We start from the raw sequence: 17162 nt of genomic DNA, 5'->3' as shown, positions 1-17162 counted from the left end.
TTTTGTCATGGAAGACTGGCCACTGTGCCACAGCAAAGAGTATATGTGAGTTGAGAGACACTTTGTCCTAAAAATTCATTATCTTAATTCATACAAATTAGGATCAGTGCTCACCCTACAATGTGTAGAATTCCTGGTCACTTTTCATCAAAAAGCTGAACTTTGTGTGGCCCTCAAAATGAACAAGACCAAAACTGGCACAATTTCAGTTTTTATTCGAAAGCGGCAAAAACAGGAGGAAGAAAATTATCATTATATAAAATTCAGCTCCAAACATATATTATTTCTCAAATTGAATTTCACTTTTTTTGATAGATATTTTCACCCCCACTTTTTCAGTATTCTTCAGGTTTACTCCTGCCTCATCTCAGTCCATATAAATGGCACTTGCAAAAATGGCAGAAACCACAGACAGTTTCTTTGCGCACTTGCAAAATAAAGAAATCCTTATGCTCAGGGCTCTGTATAGATCTCCCCAGTGAGGTTCATCCTCAGCTGGTGTGAGGTGCTTAGTTCCAGTGAAATTAAGAGGCCATGGCATATGTAGTCTCAGTGTGTTGAAGAGCTGAAAGCCAGCCTTCTCTCCTCCTAGATGACTTCGGTTAACTTTCTGTTTTTTGAAGAATTGATAATGAGGCAAGGTTTATAGGGAATCATACTATGTTTTATCAGAATAATAGCGTTTTGGTGCTTCTGTTTAAGATCTGAAGAATGCTTTGAATGCCTAAAAGCTTATTTTTTTCTTACCACCTCTGTGCTGCAAAATGCAGACATAATAAAATGTAAAATGTGTTTTTGTTAGCTTTCCAGAGAAGGTACATTTGTGAGACAGTAGGGGATAGGTGGTAGGCTCACTACACTCTGAGCTAAGCTCTGATTCAGATTATTAAGGCTAATAGTAAAAAAGGAAAATAGAGCTCAGGTGGGTTTTCGGAGACTAGTTGGAGTTTTTCCAGTGATAGCTGACCAAATCTTTGAAGGATCTCGTATACAACTGTAGAACTAGAATTGCTTAAACATTGCAAGTCATGATTTTCAGAATCATCTGACATTTATTTGTGTGGTTATTCTTTATATTCTAAAATGTTCCTGCTGTATGAGTTCGCAGATTTCATCAAAGCTATTATTTCTGATTCACTGTGTGGGTTTTTAATTGGGGATTTCCTTTCAGTACAATGATGGATGACAAAACCTGTAAAGATGGCACCACATATAAGGTGATTTTCGAAAGCTATACAGACAGTACCTTTACGACTCCTCAGGATGAAGACGAATATAGAGAGCACCTTGGCATCCTGGGGCCAGTTATCCGGGCTGAAGTGGACGATGTTATCCTAGTAGGTCAATGTTTTGAATATGTGTGCAGGATAAGATTCTTATGGCAGTCTTACAGTGTGAGATAGAATGGGTCTAAAAATACCACAAATTTTTAAAAGATCATGATGGGGAAACAGTTTTCAAAGCTAGCAATTGCATTGTGGACATACAAGCACAGTGATGTGTTTCTTTGAAACACATCCGTTTTCTCTCCTATCCACAGTAAATTCACTTCTGGTTTTCGTATGTTTCCTAACATTAAATACTGCCTTATCAGTCTAATGTAAAATGAGATTTGAGTTTAACATTTAAAAAAAAAAAAAAGTTTTTCAAACCCAGACTGGTCTGAAAATATCACTTTTTATATGTAAAGGGAGCTTCTTAATTTTTTTTTTAAAGAAATTAGGAAACTTGTATTCAAGACTAATATATATATTTGTCCCAAAAGTGTATTTTCCTCTGAAAACTTTTGCTGTAAATGGGTTGATTAGTTCCAATACAAAAAACAAGGATGGGGAGGAACTGTATCCCTGGTGATACAGTGGTGTATTTGCATTAGGAAGCACATTGCTGTAGAGCTTCCCTTCTCTCATCCTTCTTCATCCAGTCTTCCAATATACAGGGATGGACTTAGATGGGGAGAGCAGATCTCACTGCTTTCTGCTTATTTCAGTACGAGTAGTGCGCAACAGGAACACGTTGAGCTACATTTAAAAACATGAGTAAGAAAAGAAAGCGGCTATTTTAGCTTGGGAGCATCAATCTCTAAGGAGAGGTAAACATGTAATCTCCCTATCCTCGTGCTTCCTTGGGACAAGCAAGAAGCACTGATTTCAGTGAGAGCAATACATACAGAGGTCTAGTGTTACTATTTTGTGCCCTTCAGTACGACTGTGTAGCAAAGCATAAGAGGTAGAAACTCCCCATCTCCCTGCTTGCTGTAACTAAGCATATGCAGGTGCAAAGGGCAGCAGTAAAAATCCTAGGAACCTAGACTCAGTGGAAGACAGAGTTAGACTCATGCTTTTTACTTTTTAATTAACTACCTGCATCAAAGAGGGTGACTGCAGGGAGCTGTCAAAAACTATCCCTGCCAGCTTTGCCACGCACAACATAGCCTGTAATCATTATGCAAATCTTGACCTGGGCTTGAGGTCATGGGAACATATTATGTGGGCACTTTGGTTTAGGCCTGAATTTGCTGAACAGAATCTGTTTCTTCTTTTTTTTTTTTTTTTTTTTTTTTTAAGGTTCATTTTAAGAATCTGGCATCCAGACCATATTCCCTCCATGCTCATGGACTCTTCTATGAAAAGTCCTCTGAGGGAAGCATTTATGATGATGAATCTACTGCTTGGTTTAAGGAAGATGACGAAGTTCAGCCAAATAACAGTTATATATACGTATGGTATGCAAACAGGCGATCGGGACCTGTGCAGGCAGGAGCAGCTTGTCGGTCCTGGATCTACTACTCCGATTTAAATCTGGTAAGGAAATCAGAATAGAAGTGGTAGTGTTGCTGGGGTTGATTACAGAATCACAGAAACGTTTATGTTGGAAGGGATCACTAGAGATCATCTTGTCCACCCCCCCCAACTCAAGCAGGGTCAGCTAGAGTAGGTTATCCAGGACCACATCCCGTCAGGTTTTTAATATCTCCAGACAATGTTACTGTATGGCTGTAGAAATGTAAACTGCAGAACATGTTTTGGATAGCCGTCCTTTACTTTGGGCCTGATGTTCCCATCTGACATCTAATCTGTTACACTTAGTTAAAAGAGGATATAAGCTGTGGAAGAATTGAAGTTGGGGAACGCCTTGGTAGACTGAGCAGGGGAAAGTAAAGATACAAGGCAACAGCAATTCTGGCCTCTGCTTTAACTTTTTAGGGCCTGATGCATTTCTATAGACTGCTATGTCTTTTTTGACATCTTTTGGGAAATCCGCTTTTATATCTAATGTGAGTTTATTACCTTCTAGGAGAAAGATATTCACTCTGGTTTGATTGGGCCAATACTGATCTGTCAAAAAGGAACCTTCAGTAAGTCAAACAACAGCAGAACATCGACACGAGACTTTTTCTTGCTTTTTATGGTCTTCGATGAAGAGAAAAGCTGGTACTTTGACAAACGTTCTAGAAGGCCTTGTACTGAGAAGACCCAGGAAATGCAGCAATGCCACAAATTCTATGGTACTTATTTCATTTTGCCAAGTATTCAGTTTATTGGGGTAGAGGGGAAGGTGTTGGGGGAAGTATCTCAGCTCACAGTGCCTTTGAACATGAGTAAATTCTACACGCTAATTATGTGAATGGGTTTTTTTGTTGTTCTCCATAGTACCTATAATAGTCATAGTTTTATATGTAAAGATTCTCATTGACTGGAAATTTGTTATTAAAATGAAGAAAGGACATATTAGACTGAAACTTTCAACAGAATCTCACACATGCATACATCTACCACCCATATTTAAAAAAGAAAAAAGAAAACAAAAAAACCCTCTTTTCACTAAGAAGCTAATACCCTGAAAACTTTTTGCAAGAAATTAAAAGATATTGTAATAACTTGACAAATCAACTAGTTCTACTGAGTAATTCGAAGCAGCTGTAGGACAGCCCTTCATACACCTCTCTGTGGACACAGAGATTTTAGTCACGTAGAGTTAAGTGGCTGACTGTTCAACGGTAACCCTTTTTTCTCTGTGAAATAATAATGGTCAGTAATGAAACTCTTATGCTTCTGTCTTTGAAAATCTGATGCTTGTATGCTGTAAGTGATCACATTTGAAAAAGGCACATTGAGAAGTGGAATCTGCCTTTTGAAAATGTGGTCTATACAATCAGTTATTAATCGAAGGTGTCAGTTGTGACTGTACAGCTGTGGAAATGTAAGCTGCAGAACACGGTTTGGATATCTGTCCTTTCTTTTGGGCCTGATGTTCTCATCTGACATTTAATTTCTTACACCTCCTTGTTCTCCTGGCTGCCATGTGTTGCAAGCAAACTGTGCTTAAATCCTCTGGTGAGGTCCCTGGATTTTCTGAATTGATGTACATGGGCTATAATGTGCGTAGCACTTTGAATTGGAAAAAGTGGTGGTTTTCCCAACTGCATTACTTCATTACATATTTTACTCATTTTAATAACTACATTCTAGCACTTTGAGATCTGTTTTGTGAGCGGTTTTCCTTACTAACAATTTTTTTTTTCAGCCATTAATGGGATTACCTACAATTTGCAAGGCTTGAAGATGTATGAAGGTGAACTGGTCCGATGGCATTTGCTGAATATGGGTGGGCCAAAAGACATTCATGTTGTTCATTTTCATGGACAGACCTTCATAGAACAAGGAGAGCCAAAGCATCAGCTTGGTACATACACGCTCCTTCCAGGTAAGTATCAGAGCAGAATAAGTTCTAAGGGGCGGCCGTTGCAGTCTGTTGTCAGCATACCAATGTAGAGGTGAACAGAGGTTGGCTTTGGGCACAGTAAGAAAGAGTTTGAAAGCACTGACCGTTCATTTGCCTATGATGGTCAGAAGGAAAATCATTACTGTGCACCTCACTTAACACTGTGGGATGGGAGGAAGTAAAGATAACATTGCTGTCCTCTAAAACTGGAAATATGAGTAAAGTTTCAGACAAAAGTTCTTGGACAAATGTCTTCCTCTCAGATGAGAAGGGATATGTATGGAAAATTAATAGCAGTATGGGCTGCAGCACTGCCTTCTGTTTTGCGCTTTCCTTGCCACTCACCAGATGTGCGAGCATGAGTGGGTTTCTCTCCTTTATTGCATCTCTCTTATCCTACCTGCGAAGTAGGTTATAGTGTTGGGCTTGGCTTTGGAAGGTGCTCAACAGTAAAGGTCAGTCTTGGAAAACGGAAGTCAGTAGGACAGTGTCAGCCACCAATTCCTTGTGAAGTGACACACGTACAGTAGCGCAGCAATCCTGTTCATGCGTCCCCAGGCTTCAATACCACTGAAGTCTCACTGATGTTTGCTGGGAAAGACTACTGGTATCTGGCTCAGTATGGGGAGGATTTATTTTTATAATGTCAAGATGAGTGAGTGTGATACAGAAGAGAAAGAACAAATGTGAGCCCTAGGAGGATGCTTATGTCCAGAGAGAAAGGAAACAGGCAAAAAAGCATTAATTAGGCCACAGGATATACTCCTTTGCCCATCACTGTCAGCAGTGTGAGTGTGCAATAACAGCACTTATGAAGCCTGTATTGGCAGCTACAACTGTTTTAAAAAAGAAAAAACCAAATCAACAGGAGAAAAAACAAAACAAAACAAAAAAAACCCCAAAACCAAACCAAACAAACAAAAAAAACCCACAAAAAAAAAAAAAAAAAAAAAAAAAAAAAAAAAACACGAAATGGGAAACAAGGAGATCAAAATAATGGGATTGGCTTGGAATAATAGGAGTTTATTTTAGTGAACATTAGGTGGTTTATTCACTATTTAAGCTTTTTAAGGTGATGTTTTTCACTATGACATTTCCATATGTTTTTGTTTAAATGGGAACCAGAATTATCATGTCTGCACTAACTAGGAATATAAGAAAAACAATGAAGCATGTCCTGTGCTTTCTAAGAAGTGCAGCAAACGGCCTAAACCATCTCTGCTTCCTGCCCAACCCTTGGCCCTCCTGGAGCGTGCAGAAAGTGAGGGGAGAGCCCATACATCTCATTCTCCCGCATCTCCTTTTGGTTTCTTTACATCCATCCTTTGTATTACAACACACTGGGGCAGCAGGAGTAAGAACTATAATCAGCATCACAGAATTAACATCCCCCCATTATGTAATAAACTTAATAGCGCTGTTCATTACGTGGCTCGGCACTGTGCAGATATCTGTTGTTACACACAGGCATCAAGGTTTTGTACTTTGCACCAGCAGCAAAGGCTAGGTTTTGATCTGGTCACTTCATTCCAATCTCAGTCTCCAGCTGGAACTTGCTTGCTAAGAAAAAATAATTGAGATGGTGGTAGTTATTGCTCTCTCTGCAATGCATAGCAGGTTATTTACTTTTTCCGGATTAAGTCATAGGATGGTCTTTGGTTTAACATCCAGCCTTGCTAACATCAACCTTATAATGCTAACATTTCTGATACGTTTCTCTTCCATTTTTTTCAAGGCTCATTTAGAACAATTGAAATGAAACCACAGAGACCTGGCTGGTGGCTAGTAGACACTGAAGTGGGGGAATATCAGCAAGCAGGAATGCAGGCGTCCTATTTGGTTATAGAGAAAGGTACTGAACTAAGGTGTTTTTTGGCTGGGGGAGTCAAGCTGTAAAGCCATCTCTACCCTTTCAGGATCACTAAAAATAAATTTGGGAGATTGTTCTGCAAAAACCCAAAGCAGATTCTCTGTGCTTTCAAGGAGATGACGTGGACTGGTTACTGTAAATTTATTCTAGAAGAAAAAATGTTTAGGCTCTAGCATACTGGTTCGAGTTACTTTTATTCCTTTAGCATACTAGCTTTGAATTTGAGGTTTCCTCACAGTGACCAGTGGATTAATCTGCTGAGAGAAATTGCAGAGATTAACTTGGCCTCCTCTGGGAAGAGACGGGTGATGTTACAGTATTACTAAGAATTGTTCTGAATTATATTGTCTTAGAAGATTCCACCAGAATATATATTGGAATAGTCCTCCTTTTCTTTAACAAACTTACTGTGCTCTCTTTAGACTGCAGGATTCCAATGGGCCTAGCAAGTGGAGTTATACTCGATTCGCAAATCAGCGCTTCAGATCACGTAGGTGAGTTCATACTTGAAAAAGTCCAGGCATGCTCTTCAATATCCCCCGCAAGGTATTGCAGTTCCGTATTCTTTTGGTGTCTCATGATGTGTCTTACAAGATCAGTTCAGCAGTGAATCACCTGTCAGGTTAAAAAGCTCTCCGGTGCTGCAAGCAGAGACTGTGAGCTGTATTAGGTAGCCCTCATCATTGTATTTTAACAGTGTAACAGGTCTACTGTCAGTATCACAAGCCTGAGAGTCGGGGAGTCCTCTGTCTGTGGCCTGCTGGATGACGTGGAACAAATCCAGCTTCATCTTCTTGTCCTTTGGGTTCCCTGCTTGAAAATCAACAGCAAGTGTTCAAAAAGCTTTTGAGATTTGCCTGCGGTATGAGATGTGAAAGGACAAAGTGTATCTGTTATGAAAGATTTGGGAACCTGGCATCCAGAGCAATGACAGAGTCTTTAATTTATGAAGTTTATTCCTGGTATAAAAGTGGGATCATTTGATAGAGAAACTGATCGAATTTTACATGGACAGTGGCAAATCAAGGTATACAGGTTACACACACATGCAGGAAAACACATCCTTTCCCGTGAAATAACAAACAAATTACTTATTTTGGAAAACTGATTTTTATGTGGATTTAATTTTTTTTCTTCATTTCCCACCACAGTGTTATGAAGGCTTGAAAGCTGTGTTGTCATATATATTTCATATTGGTTGGTAACATGGAAACCTCCTTATGCAGAGGGAAGCTGTCTGCCATGAACGTAGAGCACATTTTGTGTCTGATCCCACTGGCAGCCAAAACTTGTTTAGCAAACTCTAGACCCTGGTTCCAAATCAGTAGACAGTACATTACATAAAAGGCTATTATTTTTAAAGTCATTCTACCAACTATAAAACTTTGCAGGTAACAGCAGACTTGCAGTTGCTGACCATGTCCAAATTATCCTAGGTTATGGTTTTGGAGTCTATTGGTTGGGGTTTTTTCCCCAAGACAGATTGGAAAAGAACTGAAACACTCAACAGCAGTAGCTAGTTACAGCCTCCACTTTTTTTTTTTTTTCAGTACCTCTCTTTAAATTCTTGCTTTATTCATACTTTCTGTCTAGACTATTGGGAACCTAAGTTAGCCCGATTACACAATTCCGGAACATACAATGCTTGGAGCACTATAATGAAAAGAGAAGAACTCCCTTGGATCCAGGTATGGTTGGTATAACATGTGCTTGACCATCATTGAGCCTGGGTATGGCCATACAATCCTGTGTTGTGATTTTCCTGCAACTTGTTTTAAAAGGTCAAGCTCCTCTTGTTCTGGCTGAGAAGCCTGCTGGGGAAAACTGAAAAGATGCAGCAAGCTTGACCGGTGATGCCATAAACTGTACACCTCCCCTGGAGTAACCCAGTCTCTACTGTTATTGAGGCCCATTGACTGGAGAGTTACCCTCACAATTTAGACTGTAACTGTTTTGTAGGCAAATGGAGTCATTCTTTTCATTACTTTTTTTTTTCCCTCCATCTACCTAACAGTATATATTTACCCTTATGTATGTATGTTTGGGTGATCATTTAAAGTGTAATACTCTCAAACATTGCTTCAGATAGTTTTGTGTGTGTTTGTTTTGGATGCTTTGATGTCCAACATAGCACAGTGTGGCTTCACAGGGAAATTAAGCTTATAATTATGGCTTCAAGCACTATATCATTCAGTCACCTCACTTCTTCCATCCCAATCACTTTTTTACCAGATAGCCATTTTGCACCCAAATTTAGGGAAGATAGTTGATTTCTTACAAATCTCATTAAAATTGGCAGTTGGGAGAAACAAAAGACTCAAACTAGTGTTGCAGGGTAAGTTCAACAGGTGGCTGTTATGTTTGGCTTGCTAACATTTGACATGCTAGCAAGTTAGCGGAGGTGAAGTAGGGGGAGAAGGTTGGGGGATCTCATGTGGAACTGGAAATAATGTTGGGAAGAGAAAGAATTTGATAGGGGACATGGTAGTGAGAAGCTGAGGCTATTGCAGTAAAGCATGGAGAGATGTGGAGGGCATATCCCAAAGAATGAGTTTCACTGCTGATAGGAATATCTTCCTGATTTGATTTTATGTGCTAAGTTTTTGGATCTGATACCAGCAGGAATGGTGGCTTTTCAGCAATTCAGAATGTCATATGCCTTTTCTCAGCCTGGGTATCCAAACTAGAGGCAGCTTATGAAAATGTGAGCCTTGAATTTCTCTATACTCCTTTTGCCTATCTGTAAAATGAGGACAGCAGAGCTCTGCCTAGCACGGCAACACAGATATTTTTGAGGTGTCTTTGTGGTGCTGTGCTGAACACTGTAAAATGGCCTCTGAAATTAAATGCACCCACAAATAAATACACAAATGAAATGACAGAGACAGCATAAATTTGGACTCTGGCATCTGCTTGTATTCCTCCTGAGAGTGTTAGTGTTGTGGGTTTTAAAATGCAGGGCTCAAAGCTATTGTGTAGATGCCAAAGAATGAAACGGATTTTGCTGTGGATTATTGGCTTTATAAACACTGTTTGCTGTTCCTAGGTGGACTTTCAAAGACAAGTTCTGTTAACTGGGATACAGATGCAGGGAGCCAAGCAGTTTTTAAAGTCCTTGTACGTCCAGAAGTTCTTTATCGTTTACAGCAAAGACAAACGGAAGTGGAACACCTTCAAAGGAGACAGCTCTCCAGCACAAAAGGTCTGTACGTGCCATAGGGGTTGCGACAACCTAGGCAGCATTGTTGGATGATGCAGTGAGGTGATAGTTTTATGTTAAGAGATAGTGGAAAAAATTATGGCCTTCAGAGACTTAATACAGCTTGAGGCCCCAAAGGGCATTTAACAATCTAATCAAATCCAGGCCAGAAGACAAATTACAAGGTGAAGAACCTCCTAGACTGGGGTTTAGATTGGCCCTCTGACCTTGACCGTATAGAGTCTGGCTTTCTCACAGACATCTCTTCCTACTTTTGTTTCCTAAGCCCATGCCACCTTCTTGAAGCAAGCAGGAAGCTGAACTAAAAATCAGGCCCAACCTCATTTGGGACTAGATCATCCTCTTCTCCCTGCCTTCCTGCTGTCATACAATCATAGAACGCTCTGGGATGGAAGGGACCTTTGAAGGCCATCTGGTCCATCCCCCCTGCAATGGGCAGGGACATCTACAACCAGATCAGGTTGCTCAGAGCCCCATCCAGCCTGGCCTTGGATGTTTCCAAGGATGGGGCATCTACCCCCTCTCTGGGCAACCCGTTCCAGTGTTTCACCACCCTCATTGTAAAAAATTTCTTCCTTATATCTAGTCTGAATCTACCCTCTTTTAGTTTAAAACCATTGCCCCTTGTCCTATAGCTGTTGGCCCTGCTAAAAAGTCTGTCCCCATCTTTCTTATAAGCCCCCTTTAGGTACTGAAAGGCTGCAATAAGGTCTCCCCGCAGCCCCCTCTTCTCCAGGCTGAACAGCCCCAGCTCTTTCAGCCTTTCCTCATAGCAGAGGTGCTCCAGCCCTCTGATCATTTTTGTGGCCCTCTTCTGGACCCTCTCCAACAGGTCTATGTCCTTCTTGTACTGAGGACCCCCGAGCTGGAGTCCTGTCACAACAGTTGAATGTTAAACTGTCTGAATTGCCTGCAGAAGGCCTGTATAATGTGGCCATACCCTGCAAGAGGTTCATTTTATGTCCAGCCACTCCAGCCCTACCAATTACAGCTCCCTTCAGTTTACCCTGAGGTTTCTGCTCCCGAATGGAAAACCTGTTGTCTCTTACCTCTCCTTTTGCCTCCTTACTAATGTCTTCTTACAGACTTATAAAGTGCATAGAAATGGGTTGCTTATTTGAACTGAGGCCTTCAGGTACTTCCAAATATGCTAAGACAGGACCATGAAATATTTCAAGTTGCCCTGCAGCATAGCGTGCTCCATCACAGTGGATAGGAGCTAAGGGTGTAAAAAAAGACTACTTTCGTAAAAGAGCGGGTTTTCAGCATCCAAGCTTGTGTTTGCATTAAATTAACTCTGTATGGATTTTTTTTTTTTTATTTTTTTAATAGATTTTTGAAGGTAATTCCGATGCCTATGGGGTAAAAGAGAACATCATTGATCCCCCTGTTATTGCTAGGTACGTCAGAGTCTACCCAACCGAGGCCTACAACAGGCCTACTCTTCGCATGGAGCTCCTAGGCTGTGAAGTAGATGGTAAGAATGGGTCGTGTGCTGGTGCTTCCTTTCTGGCAAATTTTTTACTTAATACGTTACATGAAGCTAAAATTGTGGGTGTTCTCAATTCCAACATTGTTGCTTAGGCTATGGCTACTTGGATGAACTGGAGATAACATGCTGCTTCTCTTAACAGGTTGCTCTTTGCCACTTGGAATGGAAAATGGAGAGATCAAGAATACCCAGATAACAGCCTCGTCTGTTAAGACATCCTGGTTTAGCACATGGGACCCTTCACTGGCTCGTCTCAATCAGAAAGGAAAAATGAATGCCTGGCGAGCCAAGGTAACAAGTGAAAAATAGGGACGACAGCAAGACAGCTACCGCTAACAGATTTGTGCTGCCTGTGCGCTCATGCGCTTCCTTGCACGCTGTGTCCAGTGCCAAGCGTGGGAGGGTCACTTCACAGCTCTTTAGCCATCCTTTGGGAAGAAGTCCATTCAGCTCTTCCAGTAGAAAACTTGCTGAACTTCTGGCAACATCAATGAAATCATATTTTGAGAGATGGATAGTGTCCTCTGGGCCAGAGCCTGCAGCACTTCCCTGCAGAAATAGCCCTTTTAATTTCAGGAGATTAATACCAGTTGAATATTTGGCTCCAAGGGGTTAAAGAAACCCTTCCTGGGTTGCTTTATAGGCAGTGCAGCTTAATGGATAATGGGGCTGGATGACTTCCAGCAAGGCACGTGAGCTTCTGTGTCTTCAAAATGGAGCTGCATTTCTTCACAAAGCACCTTGAGATTTGCTGGAAGCTACTGTTTTGTATAAGCATTTGGTATAAGTATTATGTATTGCATTTTAATACTGGAGATAAATCTGTGTTATTCTTCATTATGTATTGGAAATTAATGTGGAAATCTTAAGACGCCAAATACACCATCTGCAGTGAAGAGGTTAATTGTATGGACCACCAAGAACACTTGTGACTTTTGCCTGAGCTTTACTCTTCTGCACTTTGATACAGTTTTGGTGCATTTTGATGCAGTTTTGACTATCTTTAAACAGGATTTTTCACTTAAGCATATAAAGACATAGACATGTTTGCTAATAGACAACCCTTTTTATCAATTGCAGTTCAACAACAACCAACAGTGGCTGCAAATTGATCTCCTCACAATTAAGAAGATAACTGCTATTGCAACCCAGGGGGTCAAGTCCATATCTGCTGAAAACTTTGTGAAAACCTATGTTATCCTATACAGCGACCAAGGCTCAGAGTGGAAATCCTATACAGATGGTTCAAGCTCAGTGGCAAAGGTATCATCCTCAGCTCAGACAATTGTATCATCGCTCGGTTTTAGATGCTGAGCAGAGTCAAGGCCCAAAGGCAGAATACCCAGCCAAAGAGATAGTCTCACAGGATTTTAAAATGCTAGGGAGCTAGGGTTACTACAGATAATGTCATAATATCCATCTGATTTTGATCATAGTAATTAACAGTAATAAAAGGAAAGAATTCTCCAAATCTGTAGAGAATGCAGTCAACACTACCATGATAAACAGAACTGATGCTATTTGCAAAGGAGGACATTTAATTTGAATGCATGAGGACATTTAATTTGAATGAACAATGGATTTCCCAGGGCCTCTTTTCAGCTCTTTTTTTCTGCCTTGGTTTTATCGTGAAATTAATGTTAGTGAGCAGTTTTGCTGTAACATAGCTGGAGAGCTCCAGCTACCCGCAGAGCAGACACAGTACTTTATATTGTTGCCCACATCACCTTACACCAATCTAACCCACAAGGGCTATTAGCAGAGGTAAAATAGGGGAAGTTTCTTTTTTTAGTCCATCCAAATTAGAATGGCAAATTTTGTGGTGTGGATGGAAACAGAGGCTGTTTAATTCATTCAGACTCAGATATTGCTGGCCTGAACTAGCTTTGACCCAGCATTTCAGGAAGAGATGGATGTGATCTTATGGAAAATCAGAAATGAGCCAGTCCATCTACGCTGGATGGCTAATGCAACAGCTTGGAACAATTTTAAAAAGAAAAAGCAAGGTTTTTTTGAAATGCTGCCTTTTAACTAATTGTGTGTTTGTGTATTTGCAGGTTTTCTTGGGTAATGAAAACAGCAATGGGCACGTCAAGCATTTCTTTAATCCACCCATCCTGTCCAGGTTTATCCGCATTGTTCCAAGAACATGGTATCATGGTATTGCCCTTCGGGTAGAACTCTATGGCTGTGATTTTGGTGGGGGTTTGGCTGTGAAAAGGACTGGCAAGTCTGGGAGCTCTTAACCTTTCAGCAGTCATCACGCAGAACAACAATGTTTTTAAAAACCCTTAAAACAGTCATACTTAGTAGTTCGGATGTGTGCTTCCTCAAAGGACCTTAACGTTTTGCCAGTAAGAATTGAGAGAGATTTCTCTGGCAGATGTTTCATTCCTACAAACACATACTTTAGAAAACAGCTTCTTTTCTCTGGGAAGAAATAGCAGTCCCTTCTGCTTTGTGTATCACTTCTTCATTCTAATCAGTACTTTGTCTTACTTTGTCGGCAATACCTTTCTTTCCCAGAAATGAGGAGGGAAGTGATTTAACCTGGCTTATGGTAGGTCATGGAATAGCAACAGTAGAACCAAAGTGAGAATCCAGAACTCCTGGCATTCAGTCCCGTACAAACTTCTAGACCATGGGGAGGGGGAGCTCCCTCGAATAGGAAGGCACTGAGAACGGTAGCTGTTGGCGAGAATACAACCTGGTGGTGGCAGAGGAGGGTTAGATGAAACTGGGTAAGAGAAACATCTGCATCTTCTTTACCATTTAGCCCTGACAGTATTTTCATTAATGGAACTACTCTTCTGCATAGAGCATACTATTCCCACAATGACTACATCTAGTAAAAATATATACACAGTCCAGGAACTCGTTATTCCAACAGACTTTTAGCTAAGCTTTCAGTGGTGTCTTTGGCTTCTATCCTGTAAACTGTTTAATTGCAGAACTTCCACTTATCACACTAGGTACCCTTCAGCAGGGTGGATTTTTCAAAGTAGTTTGTCCTTGAACCTTGTATGGTGTTATCCAAGTTATTTCAGTAGTTTTACAATTCTTGTATCTTATAGACCATGCATTTCAAAATGAAGGTATAGGAGTGGAAAAAAAAAAGTATAAAAACTAAAAAATATTTTCTTTTGATTTTTTTACTATGTCACAAACTGTTGTCATTTTTCACTGGAAAATAAAGATAATATTGTAGCATGAAAAACATCAATATTTTATTTTGTATATTTGCCTTAACAATAGTACCCCTTTGGTAATAATTAGTGAAATTTTGCATCATGAAAGTAAAATTTTCAGCTTGATGGGAATTTTCAGTGCTAATTAGAATTAATTTCAAATGGTGAAACTGTATGAATAATTGCTTCATCTTAAAAGATCAGTTTCTTAATATTTTGTAGTGGTGCTTAATTTATATTTGTTTGCTACAGCCATGAAATTGCAATACAAGCCATGTTCACTAAAAAAAAAAAGAAAAAATGTAAACTTTGGAGTCAGGTTTTGCCTTAGAAAACAGATAATAAATGCTCGCTAACTTCAGCAAAACCACGATTTTGGGCAATAAGTGCTAAATTTATGTTTAAGAAGGCCATGATCTTGAAGGTTCTACATAAGTAGTTACATAGAATCGTGTGTGTGTGTGTGTGTGTATATATATATATATATATAAAAAATAAAGTTAGACAACTGCAAAATTGATTGCAGGAGCATGACTCAATACATCTGCATCAATTTTACAAGTTGGAGATTCTGCTTTTAATGGATAGGACTTTGGTCAGCTGTCCTGGTTGTGTGCCCTCCCCAACCTCTCGTCCCCTCCCAGCCTGCTCACGGGCAGGGCAGAGTGGGAAAAAGAAAAGGCCTCGATGCTGTGCAAACACCGTTCAGTAACAGCTAAAACATCGGTGTATTGTCAATGCCCGCTTTAGTCCAAATCCAAAACACAACACCCTATGGGCTGCTACGGTGAAAATTAACTCCGTAACACTGGTGTTCCAGTATGTCCAGTACAGGCACAGCAGCAGTGCCTGGGCCCTATGCCAGCCTAGGCACGCGGCCATTGCTGTTAACAAAATGTTCCCTGGCACAGCAGAGTAAGATGATAAGTGCTGCAATCAACAGCAAAAGTCCAAAATGGCCACTAACCAGCACCAGGCTCTAATACACAGTCAGGCAAGCAAGCACAGGACCCTGCCCATTAACAGCTGTAAATTCCACCTAGCATGCTCTGATTAGATGCTGTTATCTCTTAAGTCCTCTTGCCCCATGTTGGGCACCAAAAATGACTGTGGTGGCTTGACCCCAGCTGGCAGCGGAGGCTCGCTGCTCGTCCCTCGCTTGCTCCCCCACCTAGCAGGCTGGGGGAGAGAATGGGAAGGGCAAAAGCAAGAAAAACTTGGGTTGATACAAAGGCAGTTTAATAAGTGAAGCAAAGCTGCATGTGCAAGCCAAGTAAGGAATTTATTTACCACTTCCCATCGACAGGCAGGTGTTCAGCCACATCTAGCAAGCAGGGCCTTGGCACATGTAAGAGTTACTTGGGAAGACAAACACCATAACTCTGAACATCCCCCCTTCCTCCTCCTCCTTTCCTCCAGCTTTTACCACCGAGCACAATGTTGTATGCTATGGGATATCCCTTTGGCTATCCCACCCCCAGCCTGCTCGCTGGTGGGAAAAAGAAAAGGCCTTGGTGCTGTGCAAACATTGTTCAGGAATAGCTAAAATATCGGTGTGTTATCAAGACTGTTTTAGTCACAAATTCAAAGCACAGCACTAGACAGGCTGCTTTGAAGAAAATTAACTCCGTCCCAGCCAGGCCAAGTACACAAAGTATTTCCAATTGCAAATGGAGGGTTAAATTCTTCGTCCATGTTTACAGCAAAGAAGATGTGAAAACATATCTGTACGGATCTGCCAAATGGAAGGTAAGCAATGTTTAGTGAGCCTGTAGATGACTGGAAAACGAAGACCTTTATCGATTTCATGAAGCAACCAGCTTAGATTGAATCTGCCGAGGCTTTGGGAAATTTGTAGTTAAAACAGTCAGTCTTGCACCACCTTTTACACACTATGGAATGAAATCCTGTGTATGCTGAAGTTATTTGCAAAATACACAAGGGGAGCAAGAGTTCCTGCAGTTCTCTCAAACTAAAGAAGAAAGATGCGTATCACAGCATGAAGGTTAGCAAACACAAGCTCTTCCGGGCTGAGGGAGAAGCGTGGTGCCAGAGTTCAGAGTATGCATATCTGGCCAATAATTTCTTCACTCACAAATCTGGGTGGATGCTTTCACACTGGCCTTTTGATCCAAGGGTCCAAAGTTAACTGCTTTTAGCCTCAAACAGCGTTATAATGGAGTTGCTGCCCTCTAACGCTCGTTCCAGTTTCCAGGAGGCCTCGGGGCGCCCAAAGCTGACCGTCTGCCGATGCCAATAGCATAGGGATGGCCGTGCGTGAAGCCCCATGCTTTTCTCATGAGGTGCCACTAAGTGTTTCCTTTTGCTTTCCAGAGGTGGTGGCTGTACTCCGTCAAGCAGAAGTTGTGAAACTGGTTGTGTCTGCACTTGGATTGGAAGTGAGGTGGAAGGACGTGTAAAGACAGTTGAGCAGCTCTAAAACAGCTACTGACAGCAGCACCGCAGTAGTTTCTTCAGACCCTGACGCATTAGCTCAGTATTCAGACAGGTTTGTACAGACTGCTCTGTAAAGTCTAAAGCTGATTCAGGCAGGCTTATATGAATCAGTAGGCATGCCACTTGCTTATAGAGTAGATGTAACCTCCATTTTTGCCGGTTTTTTTTCTGCTGGCAGTTCTGATCGTAATGCTTGTACTGCAGAGGTGG

General features: G+C 41.0%; 1 protein-coding gene across 1 annotated transcript in view; it reads left to right on the top strand.

Annotated features, from left to right (window-relative positions):
- The window catches only part of LOC309586911 (thiamine transporter 1-like), a gene marked incomplete at its 5' end in the record, with an annotated part of 56526 nt that overhangs the window by 21030 nt on the left and 18334 nt on the right, over nucleotides 1–17162 (top strand). The window contains 13 exons of the mRNA XM_082304579.1: nucleotides 1172–1337; nucleotides 2568–2804; nucleotides 3298–3508; nucleotides 4528–4707; nucleotides 6461–6577; nucleotides 7018–7089; nucleotides 8189–8283; nucleotides 9642–9797; nucleotides 11148–11292; nucleotides 11450–11598; nucleotides 12388–12570; nucleotides 13365–13467; nucleotides 16830–17004. Coding sequence (XP_082160705.1) covers nucleotides 1172–1337; nucleotides 2568–2804; nucleotides 3298–3508; nucleotides 4528–4707; nucleotides 6461–6577; nucleotides 7018–7089; nucleotides 8189–8283; nucleotides 9642–9797; nucleotides 11148–11292; nucleotides 11450–11598; nucleotides 12388–12570; nucleotides 13365–13467; nucleotides 16830–16915 — 1900 coding nt within the window. The 3' untranslated portion in view covers nucleotides 16916–17004. The remainder of the gene's footprint in view (nucleotides 1–1171; nucleotides 1338–2567; nucleotides 2805–3297; nucleotides 3509–4527; nucleotides 4708–6460; nucleotides 6578–7017; nucleotides 7090–8188; nucleotides 8284–9641; nucleotides 9798–11147; nucleotides 11293–11449; nucleotides 11599–12387; nucleotides 12571–13364; nucleotides 13468–16829; nucleotides 17005–17162) is intronic.

The sequence above is a fragment of the Platalea leucorodia genome, assembly GCF_965183815.1.
Source record: "Platalea leucorodia genome assembly, chromosome: 2".
Lineage (NCBI taxonomy): Eukaryota > Metazoa > Chordata > Aves > Pelecaniformes > Threskiornithidae > Platalea > Platalea leucorodia.
This window is presented reverse-complemented; position numbering and strand designations above follow the sequence as displayed.